The sequence below is a fragment of the Salvelinus sp. IW2-2015 genome, unplaced genomic scaffold (assembly GCF_002910315.2).
Source record: "Salvelinus sp. IW2-2015 unplaced genomic scaffold, ASM291031v2 Un_scaffold996, whole genome shotgun sequence".
Taxonomy (NCBI): domain Eukaryota; kingdom Metazoa; phylum Chordata; class Actinopteri; order Salmoniformes; family Salmonidae; genus Salvelinus; species Salvelinus sp. IW2-2015.
This window is the reverse complement of record NW_019942678.1, coordinates 120,904-142,097: the sequence shown is the minus strand read 5'-3', so window position 1 is coordinate 142,097 and position 21,194 is coordinate 120,904. Positions and strand designations below refer to the sequence as shown.

Here is a 21,194-nt window from a genome sequence, read left to right as displayed (position 1 = left end):
ATTAGAGATATTCCCACTCAAATTATCAGTGTATAAGCAGGTTTTCAAACACACAATTCCCATCGATTTAATGCAAGATGAGAAAGGTGGTGCAATCTCACAGTAGTGATTTGTAAAGCCTCCAGTAGGCTTCACCAAAAATGAGAACGTTGAAATCCTTCCCAACACCCACATGGTATAATAACATCAAAACCTAAAATGTAACTAGTCTGTATAAATCAATCGTTGCATTATTAGTAGCCAAATTATTCTTCATATAGGCCATGTGACGGTGTGGATATGGTAGTTGGGGGAGTTGTTCACCCAAAAATATTATTGTCTAAGTCAGCAAAGAAAACTTCACACATGGAGAAAGAAAATGGCAAAGGCCAGATAAGGAAGCCTTAGCATATCAGCATCAGAAGTGCAGCAATCACATTGAACCCAAAGTCAAAAGCAGTCAGTTAAAAACGAAATAAAATCCCATTTACCCATCTAAACTAGCCCAATCAGAACCCAATGGTACAAAAAGCTTATACTGAACATGTTGTGAAAATAATCTCTTTTGAAAGTTGTTATTTAACTAATTAGTGTTTTACAGATCGATCCAAATAAACAATAATTCAACAGCAATTATCCCCTGCACTGTGAAAGCAAAAATAACAGAGGAAGAGGTAAATAAAAACAAAAATGCTAAACTGCCTCCATCAAAAAGTCAAAGGTCACTCAGACACATGGTAGCAACCATTAGTCATGGTTATTTCACAAAAATTTGAATGATACCATAACTGACTTATCACAGCGCTTCAGCAGATATAAACATTTGTACAATCTTTAGAAAATTCACTTAGAATAGAGATTCAACAACACATTCTTCGCAACAGTCAATTTCACAAATACCTCTCACATACAGAAATATGTTTTTCCTCTTAGTAAAATCTCCTGTTTCTTTCCTGGCGCTTCTGAAAGACTACAGCCCCTACAACACCACAAACTACAATTCCCAGTAGAGCACATAGCAGAAGCAGGAAGACCTTCCAGCCAGTAAGCGGCGTGCTTCGGAAGTTACCAGTAGGATCATCAATGTTGTCTGTGAAAGAGATAAATGAAAGAATGATCACGGTTAACTCTTCCTCTAACATGCCTCCTCACCTACCGTATATGATCTACAGTAAGATGACAAATACCTGACTGTGGTCAAATAGAATACAAACTTTGTCTATTTGATTAKAACGGAAATGGCTTTTCTTTATAAAATCAAATCAAATCTACCTACCTTTGGGGGACTTCAGCAGGCTGACGCTTGGCTCAATCTTGGTCCAGTCCAGACTGTCCTCATCAGGTGTGTGTTCCACCATCAGTTGATACATCTTCATAGAGATGATGTCGTGGTTATCTGTAACATGAGAGTTGTGTTAGCATAAATCCCCATAGACTTCAGATGTACAACTGACAAAGTCGGAATACGAGTAGTAATTGGTTCAATCTGTGTGTACTCTTCTGCACAGTGATAAAAAAATGAATAATAATAATTGAATCAAGGTCAGTCATTATCTTTCTCAGTGTGCAGTTTTTACCTTTGTGTTCTAGAGACCTACATTTATTTAGATCTACATCTCGAAAGAATCAGTCTCTACAACCTGACCCAACCTACCAGAGATCCCCTGTAGCAAGAATCAGTCTATTTAATCCACCCTGACCCAACCTACCAGAGATCCCCTGTAGCAAGAATCAGTCTCCACAACCTGGAACCCCCAACCTACGCAGAGATCCCCTGTAGCAAGAATCCGTCTCTACAACCTGACCCAACCTACCAGAGATCTCCTGTAGCAAGAATCAGTCTATTTAATCCACCCTGACCCAACCTACCAGAGATCTCCTGTAGCAAGAATCAGTCTATTTAATCCACCCTGACCCAACCTACCAGAGAGATCTCCTGTAGCGGCAGAAGCCCCAAAGTAGTACCCCGTGGGGAGGCGGACACCCCCGATGTCAATGCACTCTTTCCATTCATTCTTATCATCAATGTCAATCATCACCTGTAGAGATCAGAATGGTGCCATTATTTGAATAGAACTGTAACATGTCAAGTACATAACATACTCCATAACATTGAAATTCACCAATTTCATAACACAAGAGACCAGTTTCCCAGACAAAGACTAAACATAATCCTGGACCAAAGAGAATTCTCCAAGGAGCATCTCCATTAACAATGCCTTTTAATACAGGACTAGGTTCAGCCTCATCTATGTTTAGGAAACCAATCCAAGATGTCTGAACTAGAGTAACTTATATAATTTAAAAAAGGGATTCCTACCGTGAGTCTACCCTTGGAGTAACGGATGGCCAGGTAGGTGTCATGGTCTTTGTTCCTGATCTCAGAAGAGCAGCCTCCCAGTTCAGAGGTACGTCCATCATTCCCATGGTCATAGGGCAGAGAACCATTATTCACAATGGCATAGATGTAGGGGAAGGAACGCTAGTGGGAATCAAGGGATGTAAGGACAGAAAACTGGACAAATGTTCATCAAAAATAGACATCGTCAATCAATTATTTGATCCGAATCCTGACTCAGTTACCAATCAATCCATCTTAGGCTGTGATGCCCCAAAAAATATTTGTACATGTAATTAAAACATGTGTAATAAGCCGAATGTGGCATATTAAAAGGTGATGTTCATTGTGTTACAAAAAAAGTCCTTCTCAGAAAGCAATAACAAAAAAAAAACTTCATATGACAAAATAACAAGGAAACTCAAAAAGAAAATACTTCACATTTAAAATCCATCCATCACATTGACATGAAACGCAGGACAATAATGATAAATGTAGCTGCATCAACTCACGTCAGCTGCCTCATCGTTATGGTACGTGTCTATAAAAAGGGCGAGGCCGTGGAACTTAGCATTGCTGCCAAACACAGACCCTGCAAAGGGAAGAATCACGTCAAGTCAACCAGTCAGATCGCTGCACTTACATCCATCCCATGGAGATCATTGCGGAAGGTATCCACAAATAAAGCCAGGCCAACAAAATGATCTTGGTTTCCAAAGACTGGGCCTGAATGGAAGGCAAAGAGGCGAGATATGATGAGCACATGACTGAGACATGAAGTGCTTACGGCAAATGCAACCCAGTGCTACCACATCACATTGTCTACTAATTTGATTGCCAAAGCTTTGTAATGGAATGAGGAAGTGATTGATGACAAAGATGTTATTTTGGCAAGATGATACATTACCTGGATGAAGTCTCTCCTTCGTGTACCAGATGGCGATGCCGTCACCATGGAGATTCTTCTTCCCTGACCCGTGGATCTTGTACTGCACGTGCATCTCCCAGTCTTTCAGATAAACAGGCTGCACAGTGAAAGGAAAATGACATTGGATCATCAATTCAACCATCAATTGGACCTATTCAGTTCAAAATGTAGATATTCTCCAATCAAGCTATAATGGATTTGGGAGTGGACTCTATTGTTTGTGTATCTGTCTGTAAAGCCTAACARAATACATTTCGTAGAAGCTAGTTCCTTACTCACCACTGTGTTCCATATGGATCCCTGTCTACTTCTCTCATCAGGTGTCAGGCGCACATAGGAGCTGGTGACTAGCGTGCTCCCCCAGAAGTCCCACTGACTGGATGGGCTGCTTCCAACACCTGTACAACATGTTGGTGAAGAGTCAAGCAGGATTTCAGGGACACATGAGAGAAGAACGTGAATAATTCCGTTGTGCATCAATGACTCATTGCCACCCCTAGCCCAGCTCTGGAGAACTCAAGAGGGCAATGTAATGCAATGGAATTGGAGTCATGAATAAGATGAATCCTTAGCCCAGCTGACTAAACGTAGTTGAGTCGGCTACCCCAAGCCTAGCCAAAGCTGAGGAGCCTGTCGTTGCTCCTCAAAGTCCAGGGACCTTATGTTATCTTCAGAGGTAGACCGGCTCTGGCAGCCAAATACTCCATCTAAAATGTCAATCGATTCTCAATTGCAATACGGTTCTAGAAACATAACTTTCATAACTTTACTTTCATATCACATCAAAATAATTTCACAAATGCAAAAATATCCACACTGTTTTTAATCTGCTTTATCACAGTTGAAGCCCGACAGTATTTTAAACAACACATTTCTGGAGGCATTCTTCCGTTGCACACAGGTGTTCCCGAGCCAGATGGCCAATTAGCAGGCTCTGTCTTCCATCGGTCTTCCGCAAACACGCTCTGTAACATGGAGATATGGCCATGTGGGAACACTACCCCTAACCCTATGTATTGGAACAGAGTCATGATCAAGGGCTAGGGTTCGTCACTAGCTACCACAGCCACAAAGCCAGAAGGCCCACCGAGCACCCTCATTTTCAAATTGGCATATCTCAAGTACAAGTAGCAAATACATTCGGGAACAAGACTTGGCAACGTCACTAAAATGAATAACATTGAGAAATCAGTTTTGGGCTAAAAGGGTACGTTGTATTTTCTGTATTAGATAACTAGCAGACAACTGTTGCTACTCTCATCTAAAATGAGGTAGCTAGCTTAGACATATGTATGCCACCACACAAACAAGAAACATGCTGCTGAAATGAAGGCAGTAAGTTCAATGACAAATCAGTAATTTATACCATACACTTTTTACAACTTTACATTTCATTTTAATAAAATGTTAAAGTACTAATTAACAACGTCACTTCCTGTTAAACGAGGAACGAGGGAGAGCTCGGTTTGTTGTTTTGGAAAGTTTTGAAAGTCTATTTAAAAGTTTCTTAGTAGCTAGTTACCTTTTGAGTTTGGATCCTGCGACGCGCTTGGCATCAGTTGCTGGGACTGCTACTATCTGTCCAGTGATCCTGCCGACCAAGGCCGGGTCTAAGGACCTGTTTGGTGTAGCAGCTAGCAGGGTTTTCTTGAGGGCTTGAACGGTCAGCCATTGTGGCTGGGACCGTGTATTGTCCCGGGCTTGTGGCTGTCTAGATCCCTGCTGTTTGTGGTTTAGAATCTTCCCTGTGACCTGCCCTGTCTGGAACCGCGTGGAGTAACAACGTAACCTACGTTGCTACCATGACAAAGACCAAAGCCGGTGGGAGTACAGTTGAGTCGCTCTATCACAGGTAAAGAATCTATTTATTTTTTAAACCCACCCCCTTTTTTCTCCCCAATTTCATTATTACGATCTTGTCTCATCGCTACAACGGGCCCGGGAGAGGTGAAGGTCGAGTTATGCCCGCCAAGCCGCGCTTCTTAACACCCGCTCGCTTAACCCGGAAGCCAGCTGCACCAATGTGTCAGAGGAAACACCGTTCAACTGATGAGCGAAGTCAGCCTGCAGGCGCCCGGCCCGCCACAAGGAGTTGCTAGAGGGCGATGAGCCAAGTAAAGCACCCCCCGGCCAAACACTTCCCTAACCCAAACCCCAGGCTGTAGTGATACTGCAACACTGCGATACAGTGCCTTAGATCGCTGCGCCACTTAGGAGGCTGGTGAAGAATCTTTCAAACGAACAAAAATAGTATCCTGAAGCTGTGCACCAGAAGAGGAAAGAACTGATCCCAGCCATGAAAGCTGCCGTGGGGACATTGCGGGGGACATTGAGCCTGTCATAGCGGATGTAAGCAATGTCCACCCTCCCAAAAGTCTGGAAGAGATGAGAGCCAAACCTAGGCGTTTGTAGCTTCAACCCCAATTACACACCAACCGATTAATGAACTGCTGAATGTATATATATATTTTTTAAATCTAGCCTGGTGTGCTCTTTTCCATATTATGTTTATCTCTGATAAGCTACCCATGAAAGGGATGAAAATAGCCTATATTATATATTTTTAATTGATGTTGTGTCCTTGAGCTGTTCTTGTCTATTAATGTTATGTATTACGTCATGTTTCATGTTGACCAACAGCTAATGGGGATCCTAATAAAATACACAAATTAAATGTTACTAAATAAAATTGAAGATGGGACTTTAAAAACGGGTGTCCAAACTCTGTGGTCACTAAAGATCCTATGGGGGGGGGGTGCTTATATTGACATATCACTACATGTGTATGTCAAACTGTATTTCCTATCATGTAAAACTGTGTATAAAAGTACCATGTACACTATCGTTCAAACGTTTGGGGTCACTTAAAAAGGTCCTTGTTTTTGAAAGAAAAGCACATTTGTCCATTAAAATAATATCAAATTGATCAGGAATACAGTGTACACAATGAAGAAGTGACTCCGGGATGCTGGCCTTCTAGGCAGAGTTCCTCTGTCCAGTGTTTGTTATTTTGCCCATCTTAATCTTTTCTTTTTATTGGCATGTCTAAGATATGGCTTTTTCTTTGCAACTCTCCCGGTGTCGTCTCTTCACTGTTGACGTTGAGACTGGTGTTTTGCGGGTACTATTTAATGAAGCTGCCAGTTGAGGACTTGTGAGGCGTCTGTTTCTCAAACTAGACACTAATGTACTTGTCCTCTTGCTCAGTTGTGCACCGGGGCCTCCCACTCTTTCTAATCTGGTTAGAGTCAGTTTGCGCTGTTCTGTGAAGGGAGTAGTACACAGCGTTCATCAAATCAATTTTATTTGTCACATGTTAATGCGAGTGTAGAGAAATGCTTGTGCTTCTAGTTCAGACAATGCAGTAATAACCAAAGAGTAATCTAACCTAACAATTTCACAACAACTACCTTATACACACAAGTGTACATAAAAATATATGAATGAGTGATGGTACAGAACGGCATAGGCAAGATTCAGTAGATGGTATCGAGTACAGTATATACATATGAGATGAGTAATGTAGGGTATGTAAACATTAAGTGGCATTGTTTAAAGTGGCTAGTGATACATTTTTTACATCAATTTTTCCATTATTAAAGTGGCTGGAGTTGAGTCAGTATGTTGGCAGCAGCCACTCAATGTTAGTGGTGGCTGTTTAACAGTCTGATGGCCTTGAGATTGAAAAACAGCTTATGTCTCTCGGTCCCTGCTTTGATGCACTTGTACTGACCTCGCCTTCTGGATGATAGCGGGGGGAACAGGCAGTGGCTCGGGTGGTTGTTGTCCTTGATGATCTTTATGGCCTTCCTGTGACATCGGGTGGTGTAGGTGTCATGGTGGGCAGGTAGTTTGCCCCCGGTGATGCGTTGTACAGACCTCACTACCCTCTGGAGAGCCTTACGGTTGTGGGCCGAGCAGTTGCCGTAACAAGCGGTGATACAGCCCGACAGGATGCTCTTGATTGTGCATCTGTAAAAGTTCTTGAGTGCTTTTGGTGACAAGCCAAATTTCTTCAGCCTCCTGAGGTTGAAGAGGCGCTGCTGCGCCTTCACCACGCTGTCTGTGTGGGTGGAGCAATTCAGTTTGTCCGTGATGTGTACGCCGAGGAACTTAACCTACTACCCTGTCCACTACTGTCCCGTCGATGTGGATAGGGGGGTGATCCCTCTGCTGTTTCCTGAAGTCCACGATCATCTCCTTTGTTTTGTTGACGTCGAGTGTGAGGTTATTTTCCTGACACCACACTCCGAGGGCCCTCACCTCCTTCCTGTAGGCAGTCTCGTCGTTGTTGGTAATCAAGCCTACCACTGTAGTGTCGTCTGCAAACTTGATGATTGAGTTGGAGGCGTGCATGGCCACGCAGTCGTGGGTGAACAGGGTGTACAGGAGAGGGCTCAGAACGCACCCTTGTGGGGCCCCAGTGTTGAGGATCAGCGAGGTGGAGATGTTGTTACCTACCCTCACTACCTGGGGGCGGCCCGTCAGGAAGTCCAGTACCCAGTTGCACAGGGCGGGGTCGAGACCCAAGGTCTCGAGCTTGATGACGAGTTTGGAGGGTACTATGGTGTTAAATGCTGAGCTATAGTCGATGAACAGCATTCTCACATGGGTATTCCTCTTGTCCAGATGGTTTAGGGCAGTGTGCAGTGTGATTGCGATTGCGTCGTCTGTGGACCTATTGGGGCGGTAAGCAAATTGGAGTGGGTCTAGGGCGTCAGGTAGGGTGGAGGTGATATGGACCTTGACTAGTCTCTCAAAGCACTTCATGATGACGGAAGTGAGTGCTACGGGGCGGTAGTCGTTTAGCTCAGTTACCTTTGCTTTCTTGGGAACAGGAAAAATGGTGGCCCTCTTGAAGCATGTGGGAACAGCAGACTGGGATAAGCATTGATTGAATATGTCCGTAAACACACCAGCCAGCTGGTCTGCGCATGCTCTGAGGATGCGGCTGGGGATGCCATCTGGGCCTGCAGCCCTGCGAGGGTTAACGCGTTTAAATGTTTTACTCACSTCGGCTGCAGTGAAGGAGAGTCCGCAGGTTTTGGTAGCGGGCCTTGTCAGTGGCACTGTATTGTCCTCAAAGCGAGCAAAGAAGTTGTTTAGTCTGTCTGGGAGCAAGACATCCTGGTCTGCGACGGGGCTGGTTTTCTTTTTGTAATCCGTGATTGACTGTAGACCTTGCCACATACCTCGTGTCTGAGCCGTTGAATTGCGACTCTACTTTGTCTCTATACTGACGCTTAGCTTGTTTGATTGCCTTGCGGAGGGAATAGCTACACTGTTTGTATTCGGTCATGTTTCCGGTCACCTTGCCCTGGTTAAAAGCAGTGGTTCGCGCTTTCAGGTTCACGCGAATGCTGCCATCAATCCACGGTTTCTGGTTTGGGAATGTTTTAATAGTTGCTGTGGGTACGACATCGCCGATGCACTTGCTAATAAACTCGCTCACCGAATCAGCGTATTCGTCAATGTTGTTGTTTGACGCAATGCGGAACATATCCAAATCTACGTGATCGAAGCAATCTTGAAGCGCGGAATCAGATTGGTCGGACCAGTGTTGAACAGACCTGAGCGCGGGAGCTTCCTGTTTTAGTTTCTGTCTATAGGCTGGGAGCAACAAAATGGAGTCGTGGTCAGCTTTTCTGAAAGGAGGGCGGGGGAGGGCCTTATATGCGTCGCGGAAGTTAGAATAAAAATGATCCGGGGTTTTACCAGCCCTGGTTGCACAATCGATATGCTGATAGAATTTAGGGAGTCTTGTTTTCAGATTAGCCTTGTTAAAATCCCCAGCTACAATGAATGCAGCCTCAGAATATGTGGTTTCCAGTTTACATAGTCAAATAAAGTTTGTTCAGGGCCATCGATGTGTCTGCTTGGGGGGAATATATGCGGCTGTGATTATAATCGAAGAGAATTCTCTTGGTAGATAATGCGGTCAACATTTGATTGTGAGGAATTCTAAGTCAGGTGAACAGAAGGACTTGAGTTCCTGTATGTTGTTATGATCACACCACGTCTCGTTAATCATAAGGCATACCCCCCCACCCCTCTTCTTACCAGAAAGATGCTTGTTTCTGTCGGCGCGATGCGTGAAGAAAACCAGCTGGCTATACCGACTCCGATAGCGTGTCTTGAGTGAGCCATGTTTCCGTGAAGCAAAGAACGTTACAGTCTCTTATGTCTCTCTGGAATGCTACCCTTGCTCGGATTTCATCAACCTTGTTGTCAAGAGACTGCACATTGGCGAGTAGTATGCTCGGGAGCGGTGAGCGATGTGCCCGTTTACGGAGCCTGACCAGAAGACCGCTTCGTCTGCCCCTTTTACGGCGTCGTTGTTTTGGTTCGCCGGCTGGGATTCGATCCATTGTCCTGGGTGGTGGGCAAAACAGAGGATCCGCTTCGGGAAAGTCGTATTCCTGGTCGTAATGATGGCGAGTTGACGTTGCTCTTATATCCAGTAGTTCCTCCCGACTGTATGTAATAAAACCTAAGATTACCTGGGATACCAATGTAAGCAATAACACGTAAAAAAACAAAAATACTGCAGTTTCCTAGGAACGCGAAGCGGGGCGGCCATCTCTGTCGGCGCCGGAAGTAGACGAACTTCAGTTTCTTGGCAATTTCTCGCATGGAATAGCCTTAATTTCTTAGAACAAGAATAGACGGACAATTTCAGAAGAAAGGTCTGTTTCTGGCCATTTTGAGCCTGTAATCGTACCCCACAAATGCTGATGCTCCAGATACTCAATTAGTCTAAAGGCCAGTTTTATTGCTTCTTTAATTCAGAACAACAGTTTTCAGCTGCACTAACTTAATTGCAAAGGGGTTTTCTAATGATCAATTAGCCTTTTAAAATTATAAACTTGGATTAGCTAACACAACTTTCCATTGGAACACAGGAGTGATGGTTGCTGATAATGGGCCTCTGTAGATATTCCATTAAAAATGAGCTGTTTCCAGCTACAATAGTCATTTATAACATTAACAATGTCTACACCATATTTTGATGTTATTTTAAAATGGACAAAAAATAAATAAAATCAGCTTTTCCTTCAAAAACAAGGACATATCTAAGTGACCCCAAACTTCTGAACGGTAGTGTACATGGTACTTTTATACACAGTATTACATGATAGGAAATACAGTTTGCCAAACACATGTAGTGATATGTCAATATAAGCACCCCCCCATAGGATCTTTAGTAACTTTAGTTGGGAAGCCTGTTTTTAAAGTGTGTCAAACTGTATTCCTATCATGTAATACTGTGTATAAAAGTACCATGTATGTCAAGTGTATGAATAATGTATGTCACTAAATATCTGTAAAAAAACTAAAAAATGTTAAACAAAGTTGCCTTTGTCCTCTAAGGGGGGGCGGGGGGGAAATACATACAAATAAAGAGTATGTAAGTGGGTTAGGATGAGAGAGTTTCCCCTATATATAGAGTGGGGTTAGGATGGAGAGTTTCCCCCTGTATAGAGTGGGGTTAGGATGAGAGTTTCCCCCTGTATAGAGTGGGGTTAGGATGGAGTTTCCCCTGTATAGAGTGGGGTTAGGATGAGAGTTTCCCCCTGTATAGAGTGGGGTTAGGATGGAGAGTTTCCCCCTGTATAGAGTGGGGTTAGGATGGAGAGTTCCCCCTGTATAGAGTGGGGTTAGGATGGAGAGTTTCCCCTGTATAGAGGTGGGTTAGGATGGAGAGTTTCCCCTGTATAGAGTGGGGTTAGGATGGAGAGTTTCCCCTGTATAGAGTGGGTTAGGATGGAGAGTTTCCCCCTGTATAGAGTGGGGTTAGGATGGAGTTTCCCCTGTATAGAGTGGGGTTAGGATGGAGAGTTTCCCCTGTATAGAGTGGGGTTAGGATGGAGAGTTTCCCCTGTATAGAGTGGGGTTAGGATAGAGTTTACCCTTACACTGTAAGGTCCTGAGCAGGTTTTCATCAAGGATCTCTCTGTACTTTGCTCCGTTCATCTTTCCCTTGATCCTGACTAGTCTCCCAGTCCCTGCCGCTGAAAAACATCCCCACACCATAATGCTGCCACCACCATGCTTCACCATAGGGATGGTGCCACGTTTCCTCCAGACGTGACACTTGGCATTCAGTCCAAAGAGTTCCATCTTTGTTTCACCAGACCAGAGAATCACTTTCCTCATGGTCGGAAAGTCCTTTAATACATTTTGGAAAACTCCAAGCAGGACGTCTTTTTCTTTTTTTTTTACCGTAGAGTCTGGCCACTCTACCATAAAGGCCTGATTTGGTAGACTGCTGCAGAGATGGTTGTCCTTCTGGAAGGTTCTCCTATCTCCACAGAGGAACTCTGGAGCTTTGTCAGAGTGACCATCTGGTTCTAGGACACCACCCTGACCAAGGTCCTTCTCCCCAGATTGCTCAGTTTGGCCGGGCGGCCAGCTCTAGGAAGAGTCTTGCTGGCTCCAAACTTCTTCCATTTAAGAATGATAGAGGCCACTGTGTTCTTGGGGACATTCAATGCTGCATTCATGTTTTAGTACCCTTCCCCAGTTCTGTGCCTCGACACAATCCTGTCTCAGAGCTCTACGGACAATTCCTTCGACCTCATAGCTTGGTTTTTGCTCTGACATGCACTGTCAACCGTGGGACCTCATATAGACAGGTGTGTGCCTTTCCAAATCATGTCCAATCAATTGAATTTACCGCAGGTGGATTCCAACCAAGTTGTAGAAAAAATCTCAAGGATGATCAATGGAAACAGGATGCACCTGAGCTCAATTGAGTCTCATAGCAAACGGTCTGAATACTTATGTAAATAAGGTATTTTAGTTTTTATAAATTTGCTAAACTTTCAAAAAAAAAAATGTTTACACTTTGTCATTATCAAGCATTTTGTGTAGATTGATGAGAAAAAAATATACATTTTAGAATACAGCTGTAATGTAACTATATCTAGAAGTCAAGGGGTCTGAAGACTTTCCGAATGCACTGTATAACAGTTGGTTTTACTAATAAATCAACGAATAATTGATGGATCAGTAGAGCAAATATATGTCTGACTTTGTGGCTGTGGTAACTAGTGACGACCAGGGCTAGGGCTAGGGCTAGCCCCCCCCCAAGCCCAGAACTGGACCTGACTCCGTCCACCTCAAATCTACACCACACCTTCCAAAACAACAAAAAAAATTAGTTGAGACTTGCATGAGTTCCAACTAGACAAAATAAAGTAGCTAGCTAACGTTAACTAGCTAGCTGAAGTATCTACTGAACTTGTACACTTGACTTAAATCATTTGTATTACAACCACAACAGATTTAGACAATTGGCATAACAGCAGAAAGGGCGGTTAGCGGAGAAGAACCCCTCTTCATACACTACATGACCAAAAGTATGCGGACACCTGCTCGTCGAACATCTCATTCCAAAATCATGGGCATTATTATGGAGTTGGTCCCCCTTTGCTGCTATTAACAGCCTTCACTCTTCAGGGAAGGCTTTCTACTAGATGTTGGAACATTCCTGCGGGGACTTGCTTCCATTCCGCCAAAAGACCATTAGTGAGGTCAGGTACAGATCTTGGGCGATTAGGCCTGGCTCGAAGTCGGCGATTCATCCCAAAGGTGTTTGATGGGGTTGAGGTCAGGGCTCTGTGCAGGCCAGTCAAGTTCTTCCAAACTGAACAACAAACCATTTTTGCATGGACGTCACATTGTGCATGGGGACAGTGTCGTGCTGAAATCACGAAAGGGCTTTCCCCAAAGTGTTGCCACAAAGGTAGAAGCACAGAATTGTCTAGAGTGTCATTGTATGCTGTAAGGTTAAGATCTCCCTTCACTGGAACTAAGGGGCCGAACCATGAAAAACAGCCCCAGACCATTACTCCTCCTCCACCAAACTTTACAGTTGGCACTATGCATTCGGGCAGGTAGTGTTCTCCTGGCATCAGCCAAACCCAGATTCGTCTGTCGGACTGCCAGACGGTGAAGTGTGATTCCTTACTCCAGAGAACGCATTTCCACTGCTCCAGAGTCCAATGGCGGCGAGCTTTACACCACTCCAGCCGAAGCTTGGTAATGCTCATGTGTGGCTGCTCGGCTATGAAAACCCATTTCATGAAGCTCCCGACGAACAGTTCTTGTGCTGACGTTACTTCCAGAGGCAGTTTGGAACTTGGTAGTGAGTGTTGCAACCGAGGACACACTTCGTGGCTGAGCTGTTGTTGCTTTTAGACGTTTCCACTTCAAAATAACAGCACTTACAGTTGACCGGGGAAGCTCTAGCAAGGCAGAGATTTGACGAACTGACTCCTTGGAAAGGTGGCATCCTATGACAGTGCCACGTTGAAAGTCACTGAGCTCTTCAGTAAGGCCATTCTACTGCCAATGTTTGTCTATGGAGATCGCATGGCGGTGTGCTTGATTTTATACACCCTGGCTGAAATAGCCACAATCCACAATTTTTTGTAAACTCAGCAACAAAAGAAACGTCCTCTCACTGTCAACTGCGTTTATTTTCAGCAAACTTTACATGTGTAAATATTTGTATGAACATAACAAGATTCAACAACTGAGGACAAACTGAACAAGTTCCACAGATGTGTGACTAACGAAAATGCAATAATGTGTCCCTGAACAAAGGGGGGGGGTCAAAATCAAAAGTAACAGTCAGTATCTGGTGTGGCCAACAGCTACATTAAGTACTGCAGTACATCTCCTCCTCATGGACTGCACCGATTTGCCAGTTCTTGCTGTGAGATGTTACCCCACTCTTCCACCAAGGCACCTGCAAGTTCCTGGTCATTTCTGGGGGGAATGGCCCTAGCCCTCACCCTCCGATCCAACAGGTCCCAAACGTGCTCAATGGGATCCGGGTTCTTCGCTGGCCATGGCAGAACACTGACATTCCTGTCTGCAGGAAATCACGCACAGAACGAGCAGTATGGCTGGTGGCATTGTCATGCTGGAGGGTCATGTCAGGATGAGCCTGCAGGAAGGGTACAACATGAGGGAGGAGGATGTCTTCCCTGTACCGCACAGCGTTGATTGCCTGCAATGACAACAAGCTCAGTCCGATGATGCTGTGACACACCGCCCCAGACCATGACGGACCCTCCACCTCCAAATCGATCCCGCTCCAGAGTACAGGCCTTGGTGTAACGCTCATTCCTTCAACGATAAACACGAATCCGACCATCACCCCTGGTGGGACAAAACCACGACTCGTCAGTGAAGAGCACTTTTTGCCAGTCCTGTCTGGTCCAGCGACAGTGGGTTTGTGCCCACTGATGAAGGGATTGTGAGGTCCTGGTGTAACTCGGGCAGTTGTTGTTGCCATCCTGTACCTGTCCCACAGGTGTGATGTTCGGATGTACCGATCCTGTGCAGGTGTTGTTTCACGTGGTCTGCCACTGCGAGGAGTCTTAGGCGTCTCAGTACAGACATTGCAATTTATTGCCATGGCCACATCTGCAGTCCTTTATGCCTCCTTGCAGCATGCCTAAGGCACGTTCATGCAGATGGGCAGGGACCCCGGGCATCTTTCTTTTGGTGTTTTTCCAGAGTCAGTAGAAAGGCCTAAGTTTTCATAACTGTGACCTTAATTGCCTACCGTCTGTAAGCTGTTAGTGTCTTAATGACCGTTCTAAATAACTTCATAGATCTTCATTGTAAAGGGTTTAAACACTGTTTCCCATGCTTGTTCAATGAACCATAAACAATTAATGACGGGGGCGACCATGGTAGCTAGCTATAACTAGTATACACCGGTAGTGTCCTTCGCCCCCGCCTGTCGGGAACTGTTAATGACGGTGCGCGAAATACACTATGCTAGCTTAGCCAGCTAGTCCTAAGGAGGAGTCCGGTACACAGCAGGCGACACCACAGGTAGAACAATGAGACTGATATTTTACCAGATGTATAAATGTGAAATATCCAGTTGGCGTTTCCACTCACTACCAAATATGGTGGTGAGAGGAAGCCCAGGGGCCAGCAGTGGGACACGATAGAGATGGATTTTGGACGACATTCTGCTACTTTTCTCGTCAATTAAACATTTCTCTAACAATACAGTTTCTGTTTCCAAAACTAAAATCTGTTATGAACAGAGTGGACTAAGTTTTGTAGACTTTTCCCTTTGCCATGGTTTTATTTATTTTTGTTTAGAATGAGTGTAAGGGCGAATTGAGTTATTGCGCACTKCCCTAACGGAAATATGCAAAAACATCATAAAAACATGCCAATAGGCTCTCACAAGCTCGTCAACACGATTAATTTGCTCAAATTGAAAACAGGGTGTGGTCTATCTTGGGTTAGTTATAAATAAATAAAAATCCAACACCATATGTTAGCTAGCTAACTAGCAAGCTAGCACMCTGTGCTACTAGTACACAGTGTCACCCCCRCCTCCCACCTGCTGTGTACCAGAGTAGCTAGCAGGCAATGTTCTCGGGTACACAACAGGCGGGGGCAACACCGTGCTAGTTAAGAGTGTTCATGAAGGAACCAATGGGATGCTCGAGGGGGTGCGTTCCTGCAGATACAGGTACGCCCCGAATTGCAGGCTGCAGTTGCACACTATTTTACTGAGTTATAGTTCATATAAGAAAATCAGTCAATTGAAATAAATTCCTTAGGCCCTAATCTATGGATTTCACATGACTGGAATACAGATGTGTCTGTTGGTCACAAATACCTTAAAAAAAAATAAAAGTAGGGGTGTGAATCAGAAAACCTGTCAGTGTCTGGTGTGACCATTTGCCTCATGAAAAGTGACAATTGCACACTCCCTTGAAACGTCTGTGGCATTGTGTTTTGTGACAAAACTGCCAATTTGAGGGGCCTTTTCCTGTCCCCAGCACAAAGGTGCATCGGTGTAATGATCAAAATCAATCAAATCAAGTTTATTTTATATAGCCCTTCGTACATCAGCTRATATCTCRAAGTGCTGTACAGAAACCCAGCCTAAAACCCCAAACAGCAAGCAATGCAGGTGTAGAAGCACGGTGGCTAGGAAAAACTCCCTAGAAAGGCCAAAACCTAGGAAGAAACCTAGAGAGGAACCAGGCTATGAGGGGTGGCCAGTCCTCTTCTGGCTGTGCCGGGTGGAGATTATAACAGAACTATGCCAAGATGTTCAAAATATTCATAAGTGACAAGCATGGTCAAATGATCATGCTGTTTAACCAGCGTATTGATATGTCACACYTGTCAGGTGGATGGATTATCTTGGCCAAGGAAAAATACTAATTAACTGGGATGTAAACAAATGTGTGCAAGYTTTTTGTGCGTGTGGATAATTTCTGGGATATTTTATTTAAGCTCGTGAAACCAACACTTTACATGATGCGTTTATATTTGTGTTCAGTGTAGTATGACTTAGCAGCAAACGTTTCTAACAAGATAACAGTTAGCTAGCTAACTAAGCTACCGATTTCACATGCCGTTAGCGTACTTACCCTGGTACGGTTTCATGAGCGAATGCTCACGCTTTAAGTGCTCTGCATTGCCGTCTGTTATATCGCATTGCACTAGAGTAAAGTGAAGAAATAAGAAAAGCAGTGGCCTGCTGATAAATGTACAAAAACCTCTCATTTTGCTCACTCGGCCTATGTAAGACACCATGGATCCTGGATAACCATGTTCCTGATCCGGGTAGGAAACAGCAACTCCCACTAAAATGGTTCCTATGTTACTTCTCAAGAACTTTGACCGTGTCCTATTTTTTTGTTGTTGTTGAAATTACCTTCTATATGGGAATTATATTTTCATTGTTACCTTTCAAAGTTAAAAAAAAAAAAATGTGTTTGATTATCGCTTTCAACGTTGTATGGAACGTTTTTATAGTTGCTAAAACGTACTATTGTCAATCATAGACGAGCACATTGTTAAAAAGTCAACGAAAACGAACAATCAGCGGATGCGTATAGTTGAAACGTTCGAAGTATGCAAATGTTCACAACTTTGCAAATGGCGCCACTGAGGTTTCTCTCTTTCTCCACTAGATGGTGCCATTACATCAGTTTATGATCCTTTGAAGCGTTCCTGACTTCCTGCTGTGACGGCCCACCACAAGGTCGCGCCCAAGGTTGGGTAGTAACTGACTACATGTAATCATTTACAGTTACAAAAAATACGTATTGGATTACTTTTCTCAATGACATTCAGTTCAACATTGATAAAACACTCAAGGTTATGTTTGTTCCACCTGAACAAATCTGATCACAAGTCAAATAAACCACTATGATGACACACCAAATCTGTTTTATGGATCCTTTTTGTCACTTCTAATGCCTTTTTAGTGGGAAGTAATCCAAAAGTAACTGAACAAACCCAGCCATCACCATGTCTTGAGACTACTTAAGACATTTTAAGACATGTCTTGAGAAGTCTTAAGACATATCAGTAAAGATGATTTAAAGATGTTTCAAGGCTCTATAAATAGTATTTCTATGGTTCAGTTGCTTACTTACTTTGTCTTGTAGTGATTTGGCAATCACTTACTCATTTCTAGGACAAACTTTAGAAAACAACAGTTTAAAACAGTTGAACATATTTACTTACAGAAAACTTAATCAACACTTGCAGCATACCTTTGATGTTCAAGAACATAAGAACAGTGAAATACAAATAGCACATTTAACTATGAGATTATTTCTCAATAGATGTGATATGTAAATGTAAGATTATAGAATAGATAGACATTCATAGAATGTACAGATTTTAGAATAGATAGACATTGTGTGAATTTAAGTATGCTCCCTCTAATTCTCTCTCGCTCTTTCGCTCTCTCTTTCTCTCTCTCTTCTCTCGGAGGTCCTGAGCCCTAGGACCATACCTCAGGACAACCTGGCCTGATGACTCCTTGCTGTCCCCAGTCCACCTGGTCATGCTGCTGCTCCAGTTTCAACTGTTCTGCCTGCGGCTATGGAACCCTGACCTGTTTACTGGACGTGCTACCTGTCCCGGACCTGCAGTTTTGTACTCTCTCTCTACCGCACCTGCTGTCTCTAACTCTGAATGATCGGCTATGAAAAGCCAATTGACATTTACTCCTGAGGTGCTGACCTGTTGCACCCTCTACAACCACTGTGATTATTATTGTCTGACCATGCTGGTCATCTATGAACGTTTGAACATCTTGGCCATGTTCTGTTATAATCTCCACCGGCACAGCCAGAAGAGGACTGGCCACCACTCAAAGCCTGGTTCCTTTCTAGGTTTCTTCCTAGGTTCCTGCCTTTCTAGGGAGTTTTTCCTAGCCACCGTGCTTCTACATCTGCATTGCTTGCTGTTTAGGGTTTTAAACTGTACAGCACTTTGTGACATCAGCTGATGTGAAAAGGGCTTTATAAAACAATTTGATTGATTGATTGATTCACAGAATATACAGATTATTGAACAGATCGACATTCACAGAATGTACAGATTATTGAATAGACATTCACAGAATGTACAGATTATAGAATAGATAGACATTCACAGAATGTACAGATTATAGAATAGATCGACATTCACAGAATGTACAGATTATAGAATAGATCGACATTCACAGAATGTACAGATTATAGAATAGATCAACATTCACAGAATGTACAGATTCTTAGAATAAAACCAAAGTTGCGCCCCTGGTGGAAAGTGTTAGGAAATGTAATGTCAGAATTTTTTATTGTATATAAATGCCTTAAGGCAAAGGGTGGCTACTTTGAAAAATCTAAAATATATTTTGATTTGTTTAACACTTTTTAGGTTATTACATATGTGTTATTTCATAGTTTTGATGTCTTCACTATTATTCTACAATGTAGAAAATAGTAAAAATAAAGAAAAAATGTAAGCCTTGAATGAGTAGGTGTGTTCAAACTTTTGACTGGTACTGTAGATATAAAAACATAGAAACAAAATATGTAAAGTGTTGGTGCCATGTTTCATGASCTGAAATAAAAGATCCCAGAAATGTTCCATRCACACAAAAAGTTTATTTCTCAGAAATGTTATGCACAAATTTGTTTACATCCCTGTTAGTGAGCAATTCTCGTTTGCCAAGATAATCCATCCACCTGACAGATGTGGCATATCAAGAATATGATTAAACAGCATTATCATTGCATAGATGCACCTTGTGCTGGGGGACAAGAAAAGGCCCCTCAACAATTCGCCGTTTTGTCACACAACACAATGYCACAGATGTCTCAGGTTTTGAGGGAGCGTGCAATTGGCATGCTGCYTGCTGGAATGTCCACCAGAGTTGTCAGATAATGTTCATTTCTCTACCATAAGCTGCTTCCAACATCGTTTTAGAGAATTTGCTAGTACGTCCAGTCCAACCGGCCTCACCACCACAGACCACATGTAACCACGCCAGCCCAGGACCTCTACATCCGGCTWCTTCACCTGCGGGATCGTCTGAGACCAGCCACCCGGACAGCTGATGAAACTGTGGGTTTGCACAACCAAAGAATTCCTGCACAAATTGTCAGAAATCGTCTCAGGGAAGCTCACCTACATGCTTGTCGTCCTCACCAGGATCTTAACCTGACCGCAGTTTGGCGTCAAAGGCAACAGTAAAAACGTAACAACCTGGATTTAGAGATGTTTTATTCATTTAGCTGAGATAATGACAGTCGTTACCTAGCTAGCTAAACAGAGTCTTCAATATAACATTATGGCAGTGCTTAAACAAGATGTCAAAACACATTTCTTAATATTGACAAAATGTTATTCTGGACTAACATATATTATCCATTCAAATGCTTTGCTTGCTTACAACAAGTTGAAAATCTGATTGTAAATCCTCCAGGTTTGACAGACTGTTGGTTTGAGACTTGCATCTACTGTCGGTGACTAAAGAATGTTCCGTGAATTTGATATGTTGAACATTCCTAAGTTCCAAACTTTATGAACATGAATATGAGTGCAGGCCAGAGTTGATCCTCACATGTATTTGAATTATGTTTTGTTTGCCTTTTCTCATAATGCTTTGAATTCAAATGTAAAAGAGTGGCCTGGACACTGAGAACGCTACACATGAGGTTGTCCAACCAGAGAGATATTCTCTCTTCTCAGGGTTCAGGTCTCTCTCTCTCTCCTTCTCTCTCAATCATTGTATATTTAGTATATTTCTTGAATATTTTGTATTATTGTTATCATTATTTAATAATATATATACATACAATATATACATGCAATGTTGTTAGGTGCTGTCTAAATAATACATGTCTTGAGACATGTCCCATAGTATTGCATTAAATGTTTTATTAGAAATGTGTTTTAATACGTCTTAAAACATCTGTGGACACATCTTCAAAAACGACAATGTCTCAAGACGTCTGGGTATGAAAGTAATGACATTATGTTACTGATTTTTGGGTATCCAAAAATATATTACAACGATTACACAATTTTGCACAGGTTAGGCCTAAACAGTAACTGTAACGGATTACATTTAAAAATGAGTGGTTTGGCCACTCTACTCAAATCTCTGGTTTTATAAACTGGGCAGTCACAGAATTATCAACAAACTGTTAACATTTATGTCAGTCAGTGTTGGAGGGGATTTAAATCACGCCGTTTGTCATTTGTCCAGGCCTACAGTGCAGAATGAATTCTAATGGAATACAGGCCTAGTAGTCTACAACTAAATAGACATTTATGGTTTTACTTTCTAAATAAATGTAATCCCTGGGCCAATGCATTAATCTTATCCTGGCCAGCTTGTCTTGAAGAAGCCCCAGTAAATTAATTCCTCAGCAGCATATGTGGACACAGACACCCACCACCCAATGAAGACAATAGCAGCGTGAGGAGTCCCCACCATGAATACCCCCCCCCCCACACACACACGTATGGTGGGGTGGAGGTATGGTGAGGTATGGTGGGGTGGGAGGTATGGTGAGGTATGGTGAGTGAGGTGGGTGGAGGTATGGTGGGTGAGGTATGGTGGGAGGTTGGTACAGTGGGAGGGGTTATGGTGGAGGTATG

General features: G+C 43.1%; 1 protein-coding gene across 2 annotated transcripts; it reads right to left on the bottom strand.

The window, feature by feature from the left end:
* Positions 1-388: 388 nt before the first annotated feature.
* On the bottom strand, positions 389-16,892 carry LOC112069376 (vesicular integral-membrane protein VIP36). 2 transcript variants are annotated; one of them, XM_070438529.1, is made up of 8 exons: positions 16,673-16,892; positions 3,525-3,643; positions 3,225-3,342; positions 2,830-2,909; positions 2,300-2,461; positions 1,904-2,018; positions 1,256-1,375; positions 389-1,069 (listed from the first exon to the last, which is right to left on the bottom strand). In XM_070438529.1, exons 1-8 carry the CDS (start codon positions 16,836-16,838, stop codon positions 909-911), a joined length of 1,041 nt encoding a protein of 346 aa, XP_070294630.1. In that variant the 5' UTR covers positions 16,839-16,892; the 3' UTR covers positions 389-908. The 2 variants fall into 2 exon arrangements, with proteins under 2 accessions (XP_070294630.1, XP_023992468.2); XM_024136700.2 differs by lacking the exon at positions 2,830-2,909 and adding an exon at positions 2,961-3,043 and having other exon boundaries at positions 16,673-16,889.
* Positions 16,893-21,194: the final 4,302 nt, after the last annotated feature.